General features: G+C 31.7%; 1 protein-coding gene across 3 annotated transcripts in view; it reads right to left on the minus strand.

The window, feature by feature from the left end:
- Positions 1-3,124: 3,124 nt before the first annotated feature.
- eIF2Bepsilon (eukaryotic translation initiation factor 2B subunit epsilon) overlaps positions 3,125-21,562 on the minus strand; it is a 29,716-nt gene continuing 11,278 nt past the window's right edge. For all 3 annotated transcript variants that reach the window (XM_076487642.1, XM_076487641.1, XM_076487643.1), the window contains 9 exons: positions 19,160-19,279; positions 14,657-14,757; positions 13,802-13,947; positions 12,540-12,657; positions 11,889-12,092; positions 10,263-10,353; positions 9,397-9,601; positions 3,720-3,884; positions 3,125-3,354 (listed from right to left, as the gene is read on the minus strand). In XM_076487642.1, the coding sequence (XP_076343757.1) occupies positions 3,289-3,354; positions 3,720-3,884; positions 9,397-9,601; positions 10,263-10,353; positions 11,889-12,092; positions 12,540-12,657; positions 13,802-13,947; positions 14,657-14,757; positions 19,160-19,279 (1,216 nt within the window). In that variant the 3' untranslated portion in view covers positions 3,125-3,288. The remainder of the gene's footprint in view (positions 3,355-3,719; positions 3,885-9,396; positions 9,602-10,262; positions 10,354-11,888; positions 12,093-12,539; positions 12,658-13,801; positions 13,948-14,656; positions 14,758-19,159; positions 19,280-21,562) is intronic.

The following is a 21,562-nucleotide window of genomic DNA, read 5'->3' on the forward strand; positions in this document are numbered from 1 at the left end:
TGTAAACATCAGTCCCCGTGTTAACAGAAAAGGATTTTCTGTATTCGTATAACTTTGATCCTCCAAAAGCTAATCACTTCTGAGGTAGGTCATAGTCCAAACGTATTCCAATTTTTATTAAAATCCATTTAGCTGTTTTTGAGAAATCTTGCTGACAAACACATACACACATAAAGGTGAAACATAACGTGGCAAATGTAAAAAAGAAATTGAAATTTTATAATGATTAATAGCTATAGTAATATTGAAATTTCTAATGCTACAAAAAAGTATAGAAACAAGAAAGTAAAACTATAAAAACTGAGTTAATTAAAATTTAAAAAACATATCCATATTTTGGCAAACTGCTGTAATTGTATTAGTTTTTACCAAGTAAGGGATTATTCTGTTTTTAATTTTAAATAATTCAGTTTTTATAATTTTGCTTTTATATATCTACTAGCATCCTTTGCGGTACAAGAAAGGAATCATTAGCACCCTCAACGGAAGTGTTCTGTGAAAGATTTAAAGTGATACTGTTTGTAATTTTTTTTCTATACGCTTGCTTGGGGTTGGGGGAGACGCTTATAGAAAGCGCGATTCAATACCCGTGATGGGCAAAACACAAATAGTCCATTGTGTGGCTTTGTGCTTAATTCTAAAATAATAACAATAACAACACTCCATAAACAAATATGTAGCGATTTAGGCAGCTTTATAAATAAAATAAACTTTAATTTTGTTCAACCGGTACTGTGAATTCATTTATGATGTTCAGATTTTAAAGATGGTTTTAAAAGGGCGATTTTTATGGCTGCCATTTTGTTTCATTACCATCTTTACAGGAACAGAATTGTGGAAGTACTAGACTAACGTGTTCTGTCAAATGAAAAAGTTGTCAGGTATTTCCATTGGATACATACTTCAACCAATGGTCAACACCTAATCATAAACTTATTATATTTTTAACACTACCTTCTTTTTCAGCTCCTTAGTTTTTCGATAAGAAAGAAACATGGAAGACGTAGCACAGTGAAAATACTCACTTCTTTTTGAAAAACCGACATAATACTAAATAGGGGAGAAATATTTAAAAATGTAGTAAGCCTAGTACCGGGGTTTTATTAAAAGTGTAGTTAAAAATGTAGTAAGCCTAGTACCGGGGGCTTATTACAAGTATAGGTAATATTATTACTTTATTTTGATAGTTTACAACAGGTATTTACCCTCTAACAAGAGATATGTGGAATGATTCCTTGTAGTGCTAATTGGGCACCATCTTGTAGTGGTCACCGCTCTTAGTTTCAACCCTAGTGCTATGTACAGATGTAACTTCTTTCAGATTTGTAACGTTATTTCTCATTGCTAACCAGATTTCCTTTCGAATAATTTTCCTTTTTAATTTCATGACATTACTTATACTTGAAAGTAGTGGCGCACTCTATTGTTTTATAGCAATACATTTTTAAAATATTATCTTGCGTTATAAATAAATTACTAATATACACAAGACACAGCATTTTGTTGCTGTCTACTATTCTTCTACTGTCTTTACTGTTTTGTTACAATGAGGTAGTTTTTGTCAGTTCATCTGTATCTTCATCACAGAGTAAACACGCGTGATCTACAGTTCCATATTAACCTGAACAGTGATCAATATAATTTTATGTTTTCATTCACTAAATATCATCTCTTACAAATGTCAATTATATTTAACATATAGAAGTTGTTACAGGCTGATAATCAATCATTAGTGATAGATATTGTTAAACTTGTTCAATAAGATTTCACTCTAGAATAATTTTGTATCTACTCCATTTCACCCTGTCTTGATTACAGCTAAGTGCATAAAGCTTTCAGATTTGTGGTTTGGACAAGCAGAGGGTATATGCTAATGTCACTGTTATAACCAGTGATGTTAATATTCTTTCACATAAACACCATTACACTTTATGTGACATCTGACCTAGTGCCATCTATCAGGTCAATCCAAACTACACTCTTTATCAGTTCTCTACTATTGCTGTTCTTGAGGTACTTCACGGATTTTTTGGTGATACATAACTTCAACAAATGATGGTTATTGTGGCATCTTTAAAATAGAAATATACATTAACTAACTTGCCACAGAAGCACCACCTATTCATGGAACCTATTGTTTTATACATCATAATTTTCAAAGAAGGGAAAACAAAATCTTTTATTATATAAACTGTTCATTCTCTCCCTCACCAAATCCATTGATTGTTGATTCAAATATAGTTCAGTTATCAGTAGTCATGATAAATACACGACTGTGACTACAGTGTGGTGAGAAGTAGTAACAATTATCACACAGGACTGTAACTACAGTGTGATGAGAAGTAGAAATAATTAACACAATCATTTATACAACCATGTTTTTCTATTTCAATTATACAAAGTTTTTAGTCTGTCATGTTTATTATTTAGGTTTTTGTACAATCATGTTTTTCTATTTCATTTATTCAAAGGTTTCTAGAAAGTTATGTTTATTATTATTTAGGTTTTATGTGCAGTCATGTTTTTCTATTTCATTTATTCAAAGGTTTCTAGTCTGTTATGTTTATTATTATTATTTAAGTTTTTTATACAATTATATTTTTCTATTTCAATTATACAAAGGTTTCTAATCTGTTTTCTTTATTATTATATAGGTTTCTTGTCTGTTATGTTTATTATTATTTAGGTTTTTTATACAATCATGTTTTTCTATTTCAATTATACAATGGTTTCTAGTCTGTCAGGTTTATTATTTAGGTTTTTTATACAACCATGTTTTTCTATTTCAATTATACAAAGTTTTTAGTCTGTCATGTTTATTATTTAGGTTTTTGTACAATCATGTTTTTCCATTTCATTTATTCAAAGGTTTCTAGAAAGTTATGTTTATTATTATTTAGGTTTTATGTGCAGTCATGTTTTTCTATTTCATTTATTCAAAGGTTTTTAGTCTGTTATGTTTATTATTATATAGGTTTCTTGTCTGTTATGTGTATTATTATTTAGGTTTTTTTATACAATCATGTTTTTGTACTTCAATTATAAAAAGAGGTCTAGTCTGTTATGTTTTCCATTATTTAGGTTTTTTATACAATCATGTTTTTCTATTTCATTTATTCAAAGGTTTCTAGTCTGTTATGTTTATTATTATTTAGGTTTTTTATACAGTCATGTTTTCTATTTCATTTATTCAAAGGTTTCTAGTCTATTATGTTTATTATTATTTAAGTTTTTTATACAATCATTTTTTTCTATTTTATTATACAAAGGCTTCTGGTCTGTTATGTTTCAGTCACTGTCTTCTTCTGATGATTCCTCTTCTGCTTCTTCCAACCACTTTATGAAAGGTTGAACCTAAACAATTAAAACCAATATTAAAGAGGGGTTTAAGAAATCATTAATTACCTTGATACTCTTAGGAAAGTATAACACACATGTATATTCATGATGTTTGAGGAAAACTTAAAAATAGTAAATTGAACTAAAAATTTAAAGTTCAATCACAGATAAACCCCTGAAGTTTATTTAATATTAGCTATTGATTAGAAAAAAACTTTCAATTTAAGAAAAACTAAAATTAACCTGGTTATAAGTATAGCTAATTAGAGATACTTATGGCCTTATTTACGAAAATTAGATATATAATCTCTGTTACCTTTACACAGTTACAGTTACACACACTCTGTTATCTTCATGCTTGTTTGATTTTTTATTATTACCTTTCTTCTTAAGAGATTCTGTTCTGCTGGATCTAGATCTCCTAACACAGGGGGGTTGGAATACCACTCCAGTATTACTGGCTCACTCAGAATATCTTTTTCATACAAGAAGTGCAGTACTTTCATAATAATCACTCCTAATTCTTCATTCACAATTCCAAACTCCTGCTCAAAGAAACAGTATTATTGATACTTAGTAAGAATGTAGCTCAGAATTTCTCATCTAAAAATCAAAATAAAGCAGTAAAGAACTAGTAAATGTTCTGCCTTCACAAATTCACATATGATTACTGGTACTGGATGGTGATGAAGAATAAACCTGCATGAGAATTACACAAAATGACAAAACTATCTTATATAATATTAATAAATCAAATTAAGTACTAGAAACCAACCTAACATTTTTCAGTCACCTATTATATGTAATAAAATCCTTGCTTAATGAGCTGTAATAAAATATGAATCTATGTTTGAAAAGAAGGTTACTTTGAACAACTAATGTAAATAAATGATGGACAACATCTTTAAAAGGTTTATACAACTTTAAGAACCAGCAGTGGGAGATACACTACCAGGATGGAGTTTGTCTTAAAAGAACTTTTTGAGAGTGGTAATTCTTAAACCGATGATAATTCCTTTCTATTCAAGCATCAGATGAATCAATATAAACAACATCAAAAAACGTTTATTAAAATAGACTGTAAATGATGTATAGAAATACTGCAGGGTTCCAGTAACTCCAAGATAATGGACAAAGAAAAATGTTTATAATAATAGAGTTGAAGAAGAGATCTCAGTAATGTTTGTGAAGTCACTAAAGTAAAAAAAATGTTTGAGTTTAGATTCACTCAAAAAGGATTTTTAACTGGTTAAGCTAAAAAAATGGACAAAGACAATGAACACAGGGTTAACAGGGATTTAAAATTTGAAATAAAGAAAATTATAGCAGGAATCTCACCTCTAGAGTGAAGTATAAAACAGCAAGTTGAAATTAAATTTGGTTTCAGCTAATAGATTCAGATATGATCATTCATTGTATAAAGACTAGCATGTTAGTTGAAGTGTTTTCAACCAAATTTATTGAAAATGTCTAACAATAGGTGTAATAATCCCCATTCTATCTGAGATAATGGTTAAGACTGTTGAAAACTCAACCCTGTCATATCTAGATGGGTGCAGACTGCCTCAAGGGTAAAAATGTACCATTAAAAGGAACATTGAAAAACAAATTTATAAAGAATTTTCTAATTTTCACAGTTAGAGCTTATTAAGTAAAAATGTTTAAGGATTTCCAGAATTTTTCCAACCATCGTAACCTTCTAGGAAGACACAAGTAAGAGCTCTGAATTAAAACAGTACTAATGTCTTCCTGTAACTTCAGTCCATTACATTGTCATGTAACTGCTTCTTGTATCTCAACTTTAATACATCAAAGACTAGTGATCTAAACACACTGAGACAGCTCTTTTTCCATTCACTGGAACTATTAAAGCAATAACATTTCCTATTCAGTAGTGATTGACATAGATGTCAAAGTCATACAAGTTTAGTAGAAGAAAAGGTAACTTCCTCTACAATTTATTGAAATTTGGTGTTTGCATGTATGTGTGTGTGGAATAAGATACAGCAGGCTTAGTCAAACCAGTTTTCACTCAGCTATATCAAGGTTCATTTCACTGACAAACCCTCTGTGTTAGACCTCATTTGCATTAGGTCATATCAGTTTAAATAACTGCTTGAATGAGTAAAGAAAATCACCAAGAAGAAATGTTGAAGCAAATACATAAACAAAAACAAATCAGTCATAAACTTGTTACATATATTAATTGAAACCTTCTGTTTAACAGTTACAAAGAAGTTGTTGTATATAATTTTGGTAAACACATTGAAGCTAGATGCCTTGTTTATCAAATCAAAACAGTGATTAATGATTTTATAAACCAAACTTTATGTGGAAATTTTAAAATAATCCAGAATGACATAACTAACTAAAATATACAACAGAGATAAAATAAACATTTTAAAATATATATATTAAAAAAGCTTCTTTTCAGAAACTACTTTTGCAGTGACAAATTAGTAGATTTACACTACAGGTTTAATTACTTAGTTTATAATTAATGAACAACAATTAAAAATTGTACCTCCAAATTAACCTTTTATTTCACACTACCTTCAGAGGGAGGGTTGAAGGCCTGTGACATATGTTTTAAAAGTTTACAAATAGAGGGCAGCACAAACTGAGAAAAGATAATCTGAGTGAAGGGAGAGTATTGTATTGGAAGAATAGATGAGAAATCACATTGGTTGTAAGCTTGAAATATCTTGATTGACAGGCACATAGCAGTATTAACATCTACCCAGTATACATGATGTAACCGATACATTGTTCATAGGTACACACAATGATATAACATATAGCAAACTATTTTCAGGACAATGGTATGCTTATGACTGACAATATGACATAAAGCAACATGTTGTCAAGGAAACATATAAGCTGTTTACAATTCCCATCTATTACTTTATGATATGCTACAAGTTTGACTTGGGCAGGCATTGTTTGTTTGTTTTTTAATTTTGCTAAAAGCTACACAAGGGCTATCTGCACTAGCTATCCCTAATTTAGCAGTGTAAGACTAGAAGAAATGCAGCTAGTCATCACCACCCATTGCCAACTCTTTGGCTACTCTTTTACCAACGAATAACATTATAACACCCCCATGGCTGAAAGGGTGAACATGTTTGGTGTGACAGGGATTCCTACTTGCAACCCTTGGATTACAAGTCAAATGCCTTAACCACCTGGCCATGCAGGGCCTTGGACAGGATTTTCTATGTATTGGTTTATTCATTATATGGTTTACAACACCAAGTTTATTGTATATCCTTGTTTCTATCAATTCGGTGACTAAAAGAATTTCGTATGGTTTTAAAGTTTTATTTGTGTGTTTTCAAATAGTAAGTGGTTCTGGATTCAATCAAGTCAGTAGAACTATCATTTGACATATCACTGGTCCAGACAAATTTGAATTAACTGTAGTTAGTTTTAAAATTTGCTCACTGGTTACTGACAAAGAACTGATGATAGCTGTAGCAATCTTTGTGATATTTTTTAAAGTAGTAGACGTACAGTTGTCTTGAAGTATATCATACAAATTCAGAGTATCTTAGTGCTGCAAATATTTCACTCATTGTTTGGTGTACAATAATTAATAGTTTATTTATGTGAGATTTAGTTATATTCACAGCTGTGATTTCATATTCATGTACTTCCATGGCAGGGAGCTATAATTCTCCCTGCTGCTTAATTTGTAGAAAGTAATTCTGATATTTTTAACTATTTCTTACACTAGTTTTGGTTTTTTAATGCAGTTTAACTAACCATACAATAGGTTCATTGAATCAACACACCTAGGTTTCAAATGTTAAATTAGCTTGATTAAAATGTCTTTTTCTTTTCACAACAAAATATATTTTGTAAAAATGGAAAATGCATCTAAGTGACTAATCAACTGAAATATACCAAAAAAACACAGTACTCTGCAAAATTATTAGAATAAGAAAATATTTCATCATTCTTTACACTTTATGACCTAATTCTTCCATGTTATTATAGAATGTAAATTTCAACACTATAGTAATGCTTCAATGATCCTTGTTGACAACTGGATGAACCAGGGTGAGAATACTTATCAATTTATAATTCCCATACGCTTGTACAAAGGGCATGTCATAAGGGTTAGGATTTTGCTTGAATGAACATACTGGTCAAATTTATGGTTTGAAATAACTATCATAGTATCTTAAGTATATAGAAAGAAGTTAGCAAGGAGCTAACATGTGGTACCAGTATAAGTAAGAAGAAATCAATTTAACAGCACTCCATAAATAAACCTATATAAATAACACTATATATGAACACTTTTGATGTCATCCCACAGCCCAAGAAGTGTACAGAATTACTAGTAGAGCAGAAAGTCTACATAAAAAATTCACATGATGCTGCTTGGACAATCTGACAAATTGCTGAAGACTTGAAACATTTCCCAAATTCTGTCAAGTACACCCTAGATTGTGAGACCAAGACAAGAAATTTGAAAGGAAGAGGCAGAACACCTGAACCCAATGATACTGATGTTAAGCATCTTTGTTTATGTAGTATTTGGATCAGAAGGAAAACTGCCACTGATCTCAAGCATGGGATAAACGATCATGTTCCATATGAATGATAATGGAATATTTGCTCATGTAGCAGTTAAAAAAACCTTTTCCTCAATCTTCAAATACTATCAAGAGACTGAAATTTGCTAAAAAGTACAAAATCTGAAAACAGATTTTATGTACAGATAAGTGCAAGTTTTAAATGTTTTTTTCAAAGTGTACGTTGTATGTCAAGTGGAGCAAAAGTGAAATACACCTACCATAAAACATGGAGGAGGCAGTATGATAGTTTGAGGGTGTTTTTCTGCTGAGGTGACAAGAGATATTTACAATATAGATGGAATAATAGACCAGCACAAGTACCATCAGATACTGATCTGTCATAGTATATCCAGTGGTTTGTATATTATTGGTAAAGGATTCTACTACCAAAAAAATAATGACCCCAAACACTCATCCAGCAGAAATTACTAAGCTAAGAAGGAAGCTGCTGGAGTCATTCAAGTGATGCAATGGCCCCCACAGAGCCTTGATTTCAATCCAATGAAAACTTGACAAATCAAGAAACTTTATGGGAGTGTATTAGAGACATTTTGAGTAAAACCTCAGAGAAAACTTTGGATAAATATATTGCAACAATGCCTGAAAGACAAACTGCAGTTATTTTATCAAAAAAGTGGACACACAAAATATTAACAGTTTGTTGAACTCGTGCAGTTCCATTGAGTTTCTGTTGTATTAAATATGATTTATAAAATGATGTTTCACACCTGTGATTTATGTTACATTGTTCTTTGAAAGTAGCCTGAAATATAATTTTTGATTTTGTTCTAACACTTTTGCACTTTTAACATTTGTATTAAGGGTTAAGTTAGTAACACCTTGTTTCCAACCAACAAGCGTATATTATTGTCTAGCTTAATTTTTCTCTAAGGCCAAGTTTGTAACTTCTATTTAGCCAGTAGAGGTTTGTTACTGTCTGCCATTACTTTTCTCTAGGCTTTAGTTTGTAACTTCTATATCTATACTAAAAAAAGTTACACTGAGAAGTAAGTATTATATTTAAAATAAATCCAAAAATGAACACAAATATTAAAAACAAGATATATAAACACTGTAATACACTGTTTCATTCACACAAATATTAAAAACAAGATATATAAACACTGTAATACACTGTTTCATTCACACAAATTCATATATTTTAAAAGATAATAAGTTTGTTGCATTTTTTTTTGTAGAGACAGGAATTCTAATCTGAGTATGGAAACACCACCAGATCCTGACATCTGATATGATACTAATAAACCCAGCTGGGTTATACATCACACTGTGTAACTTGACTGTCATTCACTTTTTTCTATATCTCAATTGCAATAAACAATTTATTTTTGTTTGATCAATCAACATTATCCTATTTCTTATTTCAACAAATATTGGAATGTAAAAGAAATGAAATATCATCTACAACATTGGAAAAAACTGTGACATACGGAACAAAATTATAACTCACTTCTAGAGCAGACAAACAGTCTAACTGTGATTCTTTACTCCTCACGTAATTCTTCATCAATGGAAGTAACTGACTGAGTAAAGGCTTCAATGCAACAAGATATACCTGGGGTTGTAAAGGCTCTTGGGATCCCTGTTTTGGTATTTCTAAAATAGCTTTCATTACCAATGTGTTGACCTCCTTCATGGTAACATTGTAAGCATATCTGAACAACAACAAGTCAATTATACTTCACATATCTAAATAAGAAAAGGTTCACTTATTTCTAACATATCTAAATAACAAAAGGTTCACTTATTTATAATGGTGAACAATTGATAACACATTGATATCCTTGTAAAATTAATACAAGTTGTGATACATAACAATGAATTCAGGACAGTCATGTAATGAGATATACAAAGGATTTCACATATTATAATAATCAAAATAAATTTCTTTTACAAAAGATTGCAATCACTGTTTCAAGACTTTCTTTACAATGTCTGTACCATTTTAACGGACACTGTAGTAACAATAAATGGTTCAACAAGTCTTTTTTTTGTCTTTTCTACACCCAGAGATTACCAAAGTGTTATCCAATGTTAACTCAATTATTATCCTACATCCAGTAGAGTAATATATGAAAACTTAGAAATGAACCATATCTTAAAGGATGAGCAAGAAACCTACCATTATAAATGAACCATGGAGAAACTCATAGATTGTAGATAAAAAAGTTATGTATATATTTAGCACATATCAAAAACCCTTCATCAAACAAAATCCAGTTATGAAGGTATGATCATTAAATAAACAGATATAAAGCAGAAACAAAATTCACTATTTATTTTTTGCAGCAAAATCTAAATCATTCCTAAACTTACTTGGAAGAATTTACTTCTAACACCAAATTTTCCCATTTCACCTTCTCTTCAGTTCCTCTGAGCAAACTGTCTAAAACCTCATTGTAAAATACTTGAAAATGACAAAAGAAAAGGTATGAACATCACACATTCAAACCTGTATGTTATTTAGAAGTTTTTATTAATGAATAAAATGCACTGAAGTTGTAAAAATTACTAAGATAATCATACAGAAATGCTGAGCAAGAATATTATAAGCAGGTAATATAATATAACAACCATGTACCTATAACTGACAATTTGATTACATTGTATTAAAATGATTTTGGATCTCCATCACATATCACAATGTTTTGTCATGCTATATCCAATGGTAGTTCATCTTGAGTATAAGCCACACTGCATAGTTTCTATTGAACATCACTCTGCTCTGCATACTTTCCACAAACCATCCAGTGTATGAAGATGAGGTTTTCCAAGCATCTGTTTGAACAACCCAATTGCATGGAAATCCATAGGTGCTGCATATAGAAACTTGACTGCAATCTCTTGGCATGGAATAGCACAAGTACCAGTTTCAATTTCCAGATGCTTAAAGTATACAACATGTGCCTAGTTGTGCTACGAGTTGTGTCACCTTTCTTGATTATGTCACTGGCCTTTGCATTCATGATGTCTCATCATAACATGTTATTCTCTCCAAGGGAATTTCAAACATGCATGCCAAAATTATTTTAGTTACATTCAAAATTGAATTCAACTGCTTTGTAATCACTGTATAAGAATAACCATAACAATACAGAATAGTGAACAAACCAATTTTTAACATTATACAAATGTCTTTAGTTTCAATTTTATAAGGAAATATTTATAAATCATAAATTTCCCCTAGTGTGAGAATTGTGACATTAGGTCTACAGATCTTCCCTCTTCTATAATTTATTCACCACTAGTCTGAAAAGTAAAGAATTTCATTTACATTGCTTTTTACAATAAAGATTTTACTCAAAAGTATAATTTTTTGCAGCCTTCAATCTTATTTGTATACAGAGCCATAAACTACAAAATCAAACCCACTTGTCATGCCCACCTATTACATCATCTCTTTCACTAATCACCAAGAGTTCTCTATGATGTCTTATACTGAAGTATTTATAACCAAGAAAAAGGCAAAGTTTTAACCATCAAATGACATATTACATTGTTCCCTGTACAGAGCATTGTCTATTTAAACTAGTTTGAAACTTTTTCTCATGGTATATACATTCACAAGTTAAGATAAATTTTTAAAGGTCTTTATATCATAGTTAGAAAAGCAGATAAATTATGATACTTATACGACATTGTTTACTTGGTGTGCTATTATTCTGGGTTTTTAGGGCAATAAAAATAACAAACTTCAAGTATAAACAGTTACACACTGTTACAAGCTTTAAGCTCTTTAGGATAAACAACCATAATTTTCTGTTCCAATTTGCAATAGATTTTTCAATAGCATCACACAACCTACAAAATGCCAAACAACGTGATCCTGATGCATTCTGCTTCACCCTCAGTTTATGTTGTATCTCTTGATGATCTGTGTATGTGGAATTATTTAATGTAAGATAGTGAACCCACAGGTAACAGAACATACGAAATACTTACGTCGTAAATCATCTGGAGGAGGACTATCGCCATCAGAAAGTTCTTCTACTGAATCTAAAACACTCGTCTCATTATCCTCACTTTCAGACTGACAAGTTCGTCCCCAGACGTCTTCAGGAAATTCTTCATTATCGTCATCTCTCCCACGTGACAAATGACACAAAAAACCGTTACCTTCAGTTCCTACTAGTTCTGGATCAACAACTAGAGATTCAAGTAGAAAACTTACTTCACAAAAGAACCAGTAACCTCAAAGTACACTTAATGAAAGGAAAACTTTTATTTGATCTCACCTGTCTTTCATTACGAATCCAAAATATCAGCTACTGGTATCCACTATTTTTAATTTTACAGCATATATCATTGTTTATTTCTGGGAAAAGATCAGAATTCTACTTATAAAGCTATGAAAAAGAAGATACTATTCTTGCTTAAACATTAAAATATAATACTGACTCCAAACTTCTCCATCAAAAGTAAATTCTGACTCAGATTCTACATATAGAACTGTGACTTCCCAATGACCTACAAGATAAGCTATACATTAATTAAAAACAAACATTTCACAAGAAACTTGAGGCTAATTTGGCTAAATATCAAACACTATAATCAATAATTTAGACAGTTTATGGAATTACAAATTAGATTTACCCATAGAATCACTGGGCTCAAGGGTTTGGTTATCACCAAATTCATCCATTTCAGTAGAAGGAGGTTCTGCTTGTAGAAGAGTTGAGCACTTTATAGTAATATCAGGCCCAACTACAACCTAAAGGATGAAAAAAACTGAGTAACTGGTAAACTGAGATCTTACAAGTTAATGTCTGGTTAGTGGTTACACCAATGGTAAACTAAGTGTTTACAAGTTCATGTCTAGTTAGTGGTTCCACCAATGGTAAGCTGAGATGTTACAAGTTAATGTCTGGTTAGTGGTTCCACCAATGGTAAGCTGAGATGTTACAAGTTAATGTCTGGTTAGTGGTTCCACCAATGGTAAACTGAGATGTTACAAGTTAATGCCTGGTTAGTAGTTCTACCAATGGTAAACTGAGATCTTACAAGGTAATGACTAGTTAGTTGTTCTACCAATGGTAAACTGAGATCTTACAAGTTAATATCTGGTTAGTGTGGTATGTTCTTTGGTAAACTGATGACACGAATACCCTTTGTGTGTTATGTTCTTTGGTAAACTGATGACACGAATACCCTTTATGTTCTTTGGTAAACTGATGACACAAATACCCTTTGTGTGTTATGTTCTATGGTAAACTGATGACACAAATACCCTTTGTGTGTTATGTTCTTTGGTAAACTGATGACACGAATACCCTTTGTGTGTTATGTTCTTTGGTAAACTGATGACACGAATACCCTTTGTGTGTTATGTTCTTTGGTAAACTGATGACACAATTACCCTTTGTGTGTTATGTTCTTTGGTAAACTGATGACACGAATACCCTTTGTGTGGTATGTTCTTTGGTAAACTGATGACACAAATATCTTTTGTGTGTTCTATTCTTTGGTAAACTTATGACACAAATATCCTTTGTGTGTTTTATTCTTTGGTAAACTTATGACACAAATATCCTTTGTGTGTTTTATTCTTTGGTAAACTTATGACACAAATATCCTTTGTGTGTTTATTATTTGGTAAACTGATAAAACAAATACAGGCTGATATCCAATTAAACTTCCATTGTTAGAGTACAGAACCAGGATGAATGGTGATAATTACATTGTAGGAGAGTACAGAACCAGGATGAATGGTGATAATTACATTGTAGGAGAGTATAGAACCAGGATGAATGATGATGATTACATTGTAGGAGAGTATAGAACCAGGATGAATGATGATGATTACATTGCAGAAGAGTACAGAACCAGGATAAATAGTGATGATTATTTGAACTTACATTGTAGGAGAGTACAGAACCAGCTTGGATGGTGACTCCTTTTTTCACAACGACATTGTCAGCTAACAGACAAGACTGTAAAAAACATCCATCTTCCACTTTCACTCTGTTCCATATGTAGCACCCATCAATGTGCACGTTGTTTCCTGAAATAATTTAGGAATACTAAATTAACGAGATCAAATTACATTTATCACTGATTCTGGCATTAACCTCACCAGTGTTTTGTATTATGTATGCTTTTCTATATATATATATATAAACATCTTGATGCTTAATACTTTAGAGAATCATGAAGTTTGATGATTTATAAAAACAAATATTTAACCAAAGAACATATTAAGCACTGAGCTATGCACAATTCTTAAAGTTACTAGATAACAGGTCTTAAAGTGTAACAGTTTCAACATTATTTGTTTTGTTTTTCTTCAGTATTTAATCAATTAATCTCACCTACTTCCTTGTCAGAATAAACTTCAGTTGATAACTAAAACTGTCTTGTCTTGATGTGATCCACCCAGCTACCTCAACCACAACATCAAGATAGAATATAGACTACTGTCTACCTTTTGCTTAAAAGAAAGTGTCACAATGTTATGGCTGAGTTTAAGTTAGCTAGTAAAATGTATTACACCAAGGAAAGACAGTTGTAATTGGCAACAATTTGTTGTGGTTTTATTACTGTAGACTAATATGATCAGTCATTTTTAGTTGTGTGTTTTGGCTGCCTATCAATGTATCAACTGGTTTGAAAACTGTTTATAACAAAAGAGTTAAGCATATGACAAAAGATGAACATATATTAAAAAACCTAGTATGTTTAAGATGCTGCTTTGAGTACACATCATAACTTACCAATTTCACAGTCATGGCCTATCACAGAATTGATAATTGAGGAATGGGAGCCCACTTTACTTCCATGACCAATAACCACATTTTCATTTAGAATACACTGTCTAGGAGGAGAGAAATCATGTTGTAGAACATTACAAAATGAAGGCTAGAAATACAGAGAGCAGGGCTTACTTTAACAATTGTTCACTGGGTGAAAAATACTGACGTTTTATTACCATATCTATTTATTGTCACATACAAATTAGTATGATGTTGAAAAATATAAAATAAACTATAATAAGCATTTCTTTGTAAAAAAATTTGTAATCACTTAGCATGGGTCAAAGAGTGTAATTCTGAGAGAATGTAGAACTATGCACAGTTGCTTGCACAGGGTCTCCATGAACATGTTCAAGTATAATTTGCTTTTCATTTCTTTGTGCCATGAAATAACTAGATCGATGGCCATTCTGTGTGGGTAGGTTATGATAAGTTTTTGAATCAGATTATTCAACACTGTTACTTTTCAGTAGCTTGTACAGGTTTGCAGTAATTGTGTCAGGTTCCTTAAAATTACATGCACCATGGACTTTGTATAATCCCTTATCATCAACAAACATTTTCACTGATTCTGCACCAAACATGCTCGAGGTGAGATCTCTCTCAGCTTCAATCATCCTGGTGGCATTTTCAGCATTTGCAACTCCTTTCATAACATTCAGTTGAGCATATCTAATTCATGATCAAGGTGCTCAGATGAAAAGGTTCTTGCAGACATAATGATTTCTGTCCTGGTTACAGAGAAGTTATGGCCTCCATTCACCAATAAATTGTGCACCATGCTTCCCACAGGCTCCTGCTCAATGACAGTCCATTGGTTCTTTTCCCCTTCATCACCAGAGGAAGGCAGCTACAGCAACAATTTCAAAATGCTCATGATATGATCTTGTTCATTTATCAAACTGAAAAGTTTGATCATACTCGTTGTGCATCTTTTTCTATGTTTCTAAAATGACACAATACCTCCAGAATAATATCACTCATTCACTTGTTAGTGGATTGTGTGAACCAAGTCTTTAAGAGGCCTGTAGCCTGTTGATTTTAATTTCTGTCTGTTTTGCTTCTATAGGCTAACTTTAGCCAATGTTTACTCATGTAAGGTTGATTCTTAACAATTGCCATTACAAGGTTCATCAGATGCTTTGGAAAACCATACAAGGTAGCAAGTATATGACTTATTGTTGATAACAGAAAGTTCAGAAAAATGCCTAGCTGATAATTCATAGAAGGTAGCAACTCTTCTGATATCTAAGTTCTGGAACTGTGTTTCGAACTCTCTCCAAAGTCAAGTCAAAATGAGTCCAACACACCAAAATGTAAGCAAACCATATCAAAATATTGAGATATACTTCACACTAAGACCATCTTGTCATCCAGCACTGCCACTCTTGCCGTTAGTCCTGAGAACACCTTATATTACAGTACTGCCACTCTCGCCATCAGTCCTAAGAACACCTTGTCTTACAGTACTGCCACTCTCGCCATCAGTCCTAAGAACACCTTGTCTTACAGTACTGCCACTCTCACCATCAGTCCTAAGAACACCTTATCTTACAGTACTGCCACTCTCGCCATCAGTCCTAAGAACACCTTGTCTTACAGTACTGCCACTCTGCCATCAGTCCTAAGAACACCTTGTCTTACAGTACTGCCACTCTCGCCATCAGTCCTAAGAACACCTTGTCTTACAGTACTGCCACTCTCGCCATCAGTCCTAAGAACACCTTGTCTTACAGTACTGCCACTCTCGCCATCAGTCCTAAGAACACCTTGTCTTACAGTACTGCCGCTCTCCCCATCAGTCCTAAGAACACCTTGTCTTACAGTACTGCCACTCTCACCATCAGTCCTAAGAACACCTTCTCTTACAGTACTGCCACTCTCGCCATCAGTCCTAAGAACACCTTATCTTACAGTACTGCCACTCTCGCCATCAGTCCTAAGAACACCTTGTCTTACAGTACTGCCACTCTCGCCATCAGTCCTAAGAACACCTTGTCTTACAGTACTGCCACTCTCGCCATCAGTCCTAAGAACACCTTGTCTTACAGTACTGCCACTCTCACCATCAGTCCTAAGAACACCTTGTCTTACAGTACTGCCACTCTCGCCATCAGTCCTAAGAACACCTTATCTTACAGTACTGCCACTCTCGCCATCAGTCCTAAGAACACCTTATCTTACAGTACTTCCACTCTCGCCATCAGTCCTAAGAACACCTTGTCTTACAGTACTGCCGCTCTCCCCATCAGTCCTAAGAACACCTTGTCTTACAGTACTGCCACTCTCACCATTAGTCCTAAGAACACCTTGTCTTACAGTACTGCCACTCTCACCATCAGTCCTAAGAACACCTTGTCTTACAGTACTGCCACTCTCACCATCAGTCCTAAGCTTAATCATTTTTTGGAAAGAACAATTCTTTCATTTCGAGTTCTGAAATTGTTTTATCTAAAATTTTGATAAGGCCCAGTACCCTCAAATGTCACTATGACAAGTGTCAACAAAGTCCATCTTAACTTGGAAGCCAACTGGTATTATGTATCATACTGTAACACACAAATTATCAATGTTGTAGTTATTCACAGATTTATCTTCTTGTTCCACTAGAACATGCATCTCCATGTAGAAATTATATCACACACTTCACTGTACATTTTGGGCTGTGATAATGCAAACTTGGTACATCAAGCCCATAAACAATGTACTGAACTACTTAAGTATTTGGGTAAGTGACCAAGATGGTAAGGACCACACTGACAATGTTTTCACCATGGAATCACTGTGTATGTCTACTGCTTGTCTAACAAGAATGTTCATTATTTTAGTATCTTGTTCCTTTATCACTTTAACACATGGATATTTATATGATTACATTTTCTCTAACTTAACAGCCTCAGCTGCCTCATGGGATGTAGAGTAGGTGGTTCACCAATCTTTAGTTCCATTGTAACATATGCCATCAGCCATGGGGACTCATCCGTTACAAGCAATTTGCAGTTTCAGTAATATAGTTCTCTTTCAAAGTCTCTTCTCTTGTTGCTTTTTACATTTATAAGCTCCAGGTTACCAAGGCACAGTCCAGCTCCAGTCAAGATGGTAGAAGATGAAAGATACAATTCTAGCTTCTCAGATGTCACTGTGGTGACCACTCAAACTGTCTTTCACATGGCAGCTGATGATAAATTTTTGAATAGACTCTCAAACAGACTATCTGCTTTAGTTTTTCTTAGATCTTTTGCCCATTTTGGCATTTAGATATCTAAGTAACTCAGTGATATAGTTTGTAATGCTCAAGCACTGGTAAAATAAAAATATATTAAATCTACGGTTCATGTGGCTAAAACTAGGTCACATGTTTATATACATGCATAGGCCTAGCAATTGAACATTATGGCATGATGTCACACCCACATTATGTCATTAGTCACATGAACTGTAGATTTAATATATTTTGATTTTACCGGTGCTTGAGCATTACAAACCATATCACTGACTTAATTAGATATCTAATTGCCAAAATGGGCAAAAGATCTAAAAATGAAACTAAAGCTCACCACACATTTATGAATAAGGTTTTATTTATAGTCTTTATAACTTACAGAGTTGGCAGAATATAATTTACTATGTAGACCTATTCTCTTAAATTAATTTGGTATGCTATGACTAATTTGCATAAAACATTTGATTTTGACTGAAAGGATGTTCTCCAGTATAATAGTAATAATCTGGCATTCATTGAGCAACAGGATTCTGGAATTATGTGACAAAGTTATTCCCCAGTTATAGTATTACAGAAGACCATGACATAAAACCATACTGTAAAACAATACAAAATGAAAACTAAAGAATACATAAAACCACACTGTAAAACAATACAAAATGAAAACTAAAGAATACATAAAACCATGCTGTGAAACTATAGAAAATGAAGACATATCCTAGCAAGGTTACATTTTTCTCATATTACTAGATATTAGTTCCACTTATGATCTTCTGATAAAAACAAAATAATACCAAATAAATATAATGAGACAAAACCTCAAAACATATTTCAAATTATGAACGCTTTCACAACCTAAAAAAATACAATAACTTTACACCAAATGTTTTATTTTTCATTTTTATTGTGATGAAATATAAATACAGTACAGATGTATATTTCAATACTATTCAACAATGCGATTTAAAAGCAAAATTTAAACCTTAATCTGTTTTAATGTTCCCAAATGTGGATGGGGTGACAAGCTAATGCTTTACATGAATCTAATTTTAGATTTGGTCCCAATATATAAAATCCTTCCTGTTAAGTTAGGACTGTCTGGAACTACATTTTTGAGTTTTATTTCTAAAAAGAAAACTTCAGTTAGTGAATTAAATCACTTCTTCTTCACAACAAACAAGAATATATTATAATTACATTCCTTAAAACTATAGAAAGATCTGCAGAAATCAAATATTTACCGTTTTAAAACAACATCCTTCTGTTTGTAGATGTTGTGCCTGAGATAGCTGTAGCGTCCACCTGGCAGAGAAAGCAAGTCTGGAACCACTGGATAACTCCACCTTTTAATTATATCTTGGCTGATACAAGAAAGAAACAACTACTTAGAACATGCATATTCTTACTAAATTTAAATAATTATTTTATAAAATGTTAGTTCCAGTAATTTACAATGGAATGAAATTGTTTCTTGAAAATATCTTTATTATTAACAGCTTTTTTAATTTTATTATTAAATAATTTTCTGTCACACATGATGTATTTAATACTTAGTTATTTAGTTGTTATTTTTTATTAGTTTCCACTGTTTTTCTATAACAGTATTTGATGAAAATATTTCCAAATGAAACATTCTTCTAATACCAATAACTTACAGTCAGTATATTTTCCTTTTATTTTTCTGTACCTATTAACTCTCTCAATATGGGCATAGGTCGATTTAACTGACCATGTAACCTTTTTTTTTGTTTAGTCTTTTGATATTTAATACTTCTAGCTTTCAATATAGTATGAATATTTTGATGCAATTGGACAGTATTTCAGTTAATATTGTCTTTCACATATGAAATATCACATTTTAGAAGTATTTTTAATAAAATACAATGAAAATTTGTCCATTAATATTGTGATTATTTGTTTTAAATAGCTTGTGTGCAAAGTAATTTTCATGTTAAAATTAAAAATACTCTTCTTCACCTCAAAAATCTCAAATTTCCTTTATTTACTCCCTAAACAAACATATTAAATGCATTTAAAAGTTTTTGTTCAAACTTTATAGTTTCTCTTTTTCTCTATCCTATCTCAAAATGGAATCTGTCAATTTGACCAACCTTGTAATCATGAAAAAAAATTGAAATGAATCTGAAATATCCTTTTTTTTCTTTCTAGAATGACTTCAAATTGTAACATGAAACTACATCTGTTTATCCTAAGTAGCTCTAAGTCTGTAAAAGCATACATGTATAAATAACTAAATTTCATTGTTTCATTACCCTTTGAACTGTGTCTACTTAATATCCACTTCATTATAACTTGTAAATTACTTTGAGTATGTGTAACTCACTTTATGTTATCATATTACATTATCAATAAGCCATTACAAACTGATTGTGTGGATGTTTAACAAAACATTTTTATTATTTACTTCATTTAATCTAATCCTAACTAACCTACAAAGATCTCTATTTTAACATTTCAGTTACTTTTATAATTATACATAAAGAATAAACATGAAAAAAAGAAAATACTAAACCAATATTTTTTTTACTTACTCTCAATTGTCGAAAAGAGTTAACCCTAATTATTTATACTAACCATAGTATTGCACTTAAAAATATTTATTTAATTAAATAATACACAAACAATATAGACTAATAACATTCAAAAAGTAAACAAATTCCTTTACCTTTTAAAAATTTTTCTAGCTTACTAAATCTGTGATGAGAGTTGCTACATATTCATTCAAGGAAAGGAACAATCTTGGTATGCTGGTTATAGGTAATATACAATTAAATTTTTGAGAGAACTATTAATGAATTATAAAAGAGAGGATGTTACAGGTAGGTGTGGCAGGATGGGTCTGATTTTCTATTGGATAGCTCTGTAACCAAACAAAATTGAAGACTATAATAAGTAGAATTTATCCAAGTAATGAACATTTTAGAGAGAATGGTTTATTTTAATTTTGCACCTTTTGAGGGGTGATGGATAAAATAGGGAAGATGATATGCTATGGGAAAATGTGTCACATGTGTCACATTAAAGGAAATTAAAGATTCTTTTAAACAGTATTGTAGAATTAATAACTGAAAACTTATATACTATTCAAATATGGATTATTAGCTAGATTTTTATGCTTTTGTAATTGTTATAATATATACATACAGTAGTTTAATAAATTTTGAATGTAAGATACTAAAACCTTGTGTCATGTATAGTGAAGGATACCCGTGATGACAGGGTTGTTCAACTGAAACAGTACTTAGTATAAATGTTCTTGTGTCATACACTGTGAAGGATATCCATGATGACAGGATTCAAATGAAACAGTACTGACTGTAAAAGTTCTTAGCACCAACACAAAACACATTAATTGTATTATCAGAAAAGTGTGGCATAATTTATCAATGGAAGTAGTCCTAAATATAACTAAGTCTCACTGCAAAACTGTAAATTGAATAAACATCAAAACACTAACCCTACTAACATGAAATCTAGTCATCAGAAGTAGTACTAAAAGTAACCATTTCATTAAATTAATTGTAAATAAAATCGTATAAAAATTAAGAAAAACCAACCCTTACATTAGAGATAAATATAAAATATTTTTATTTAAAACCATGTTTCACCTTAAATTAATTGTA

The sequence above is a fragment of the Tachypleus tridentatus genome, chromosome 2 (genome assembly GCF_004210375.1).
Source record: "Tachypleus tridentatus isolate NWPU-2018 chromosome 2, ASM421037v1, whole genome shotgun sequence".
In the NCBI taxonomy this organism is placed as follows: domain Eukaryota; kingdom Metazoa; phylum Arthropoda; class Merostomata; order Xiphosura; family Limulidae; genus Tachypleus; species Tachypleus tridentatus.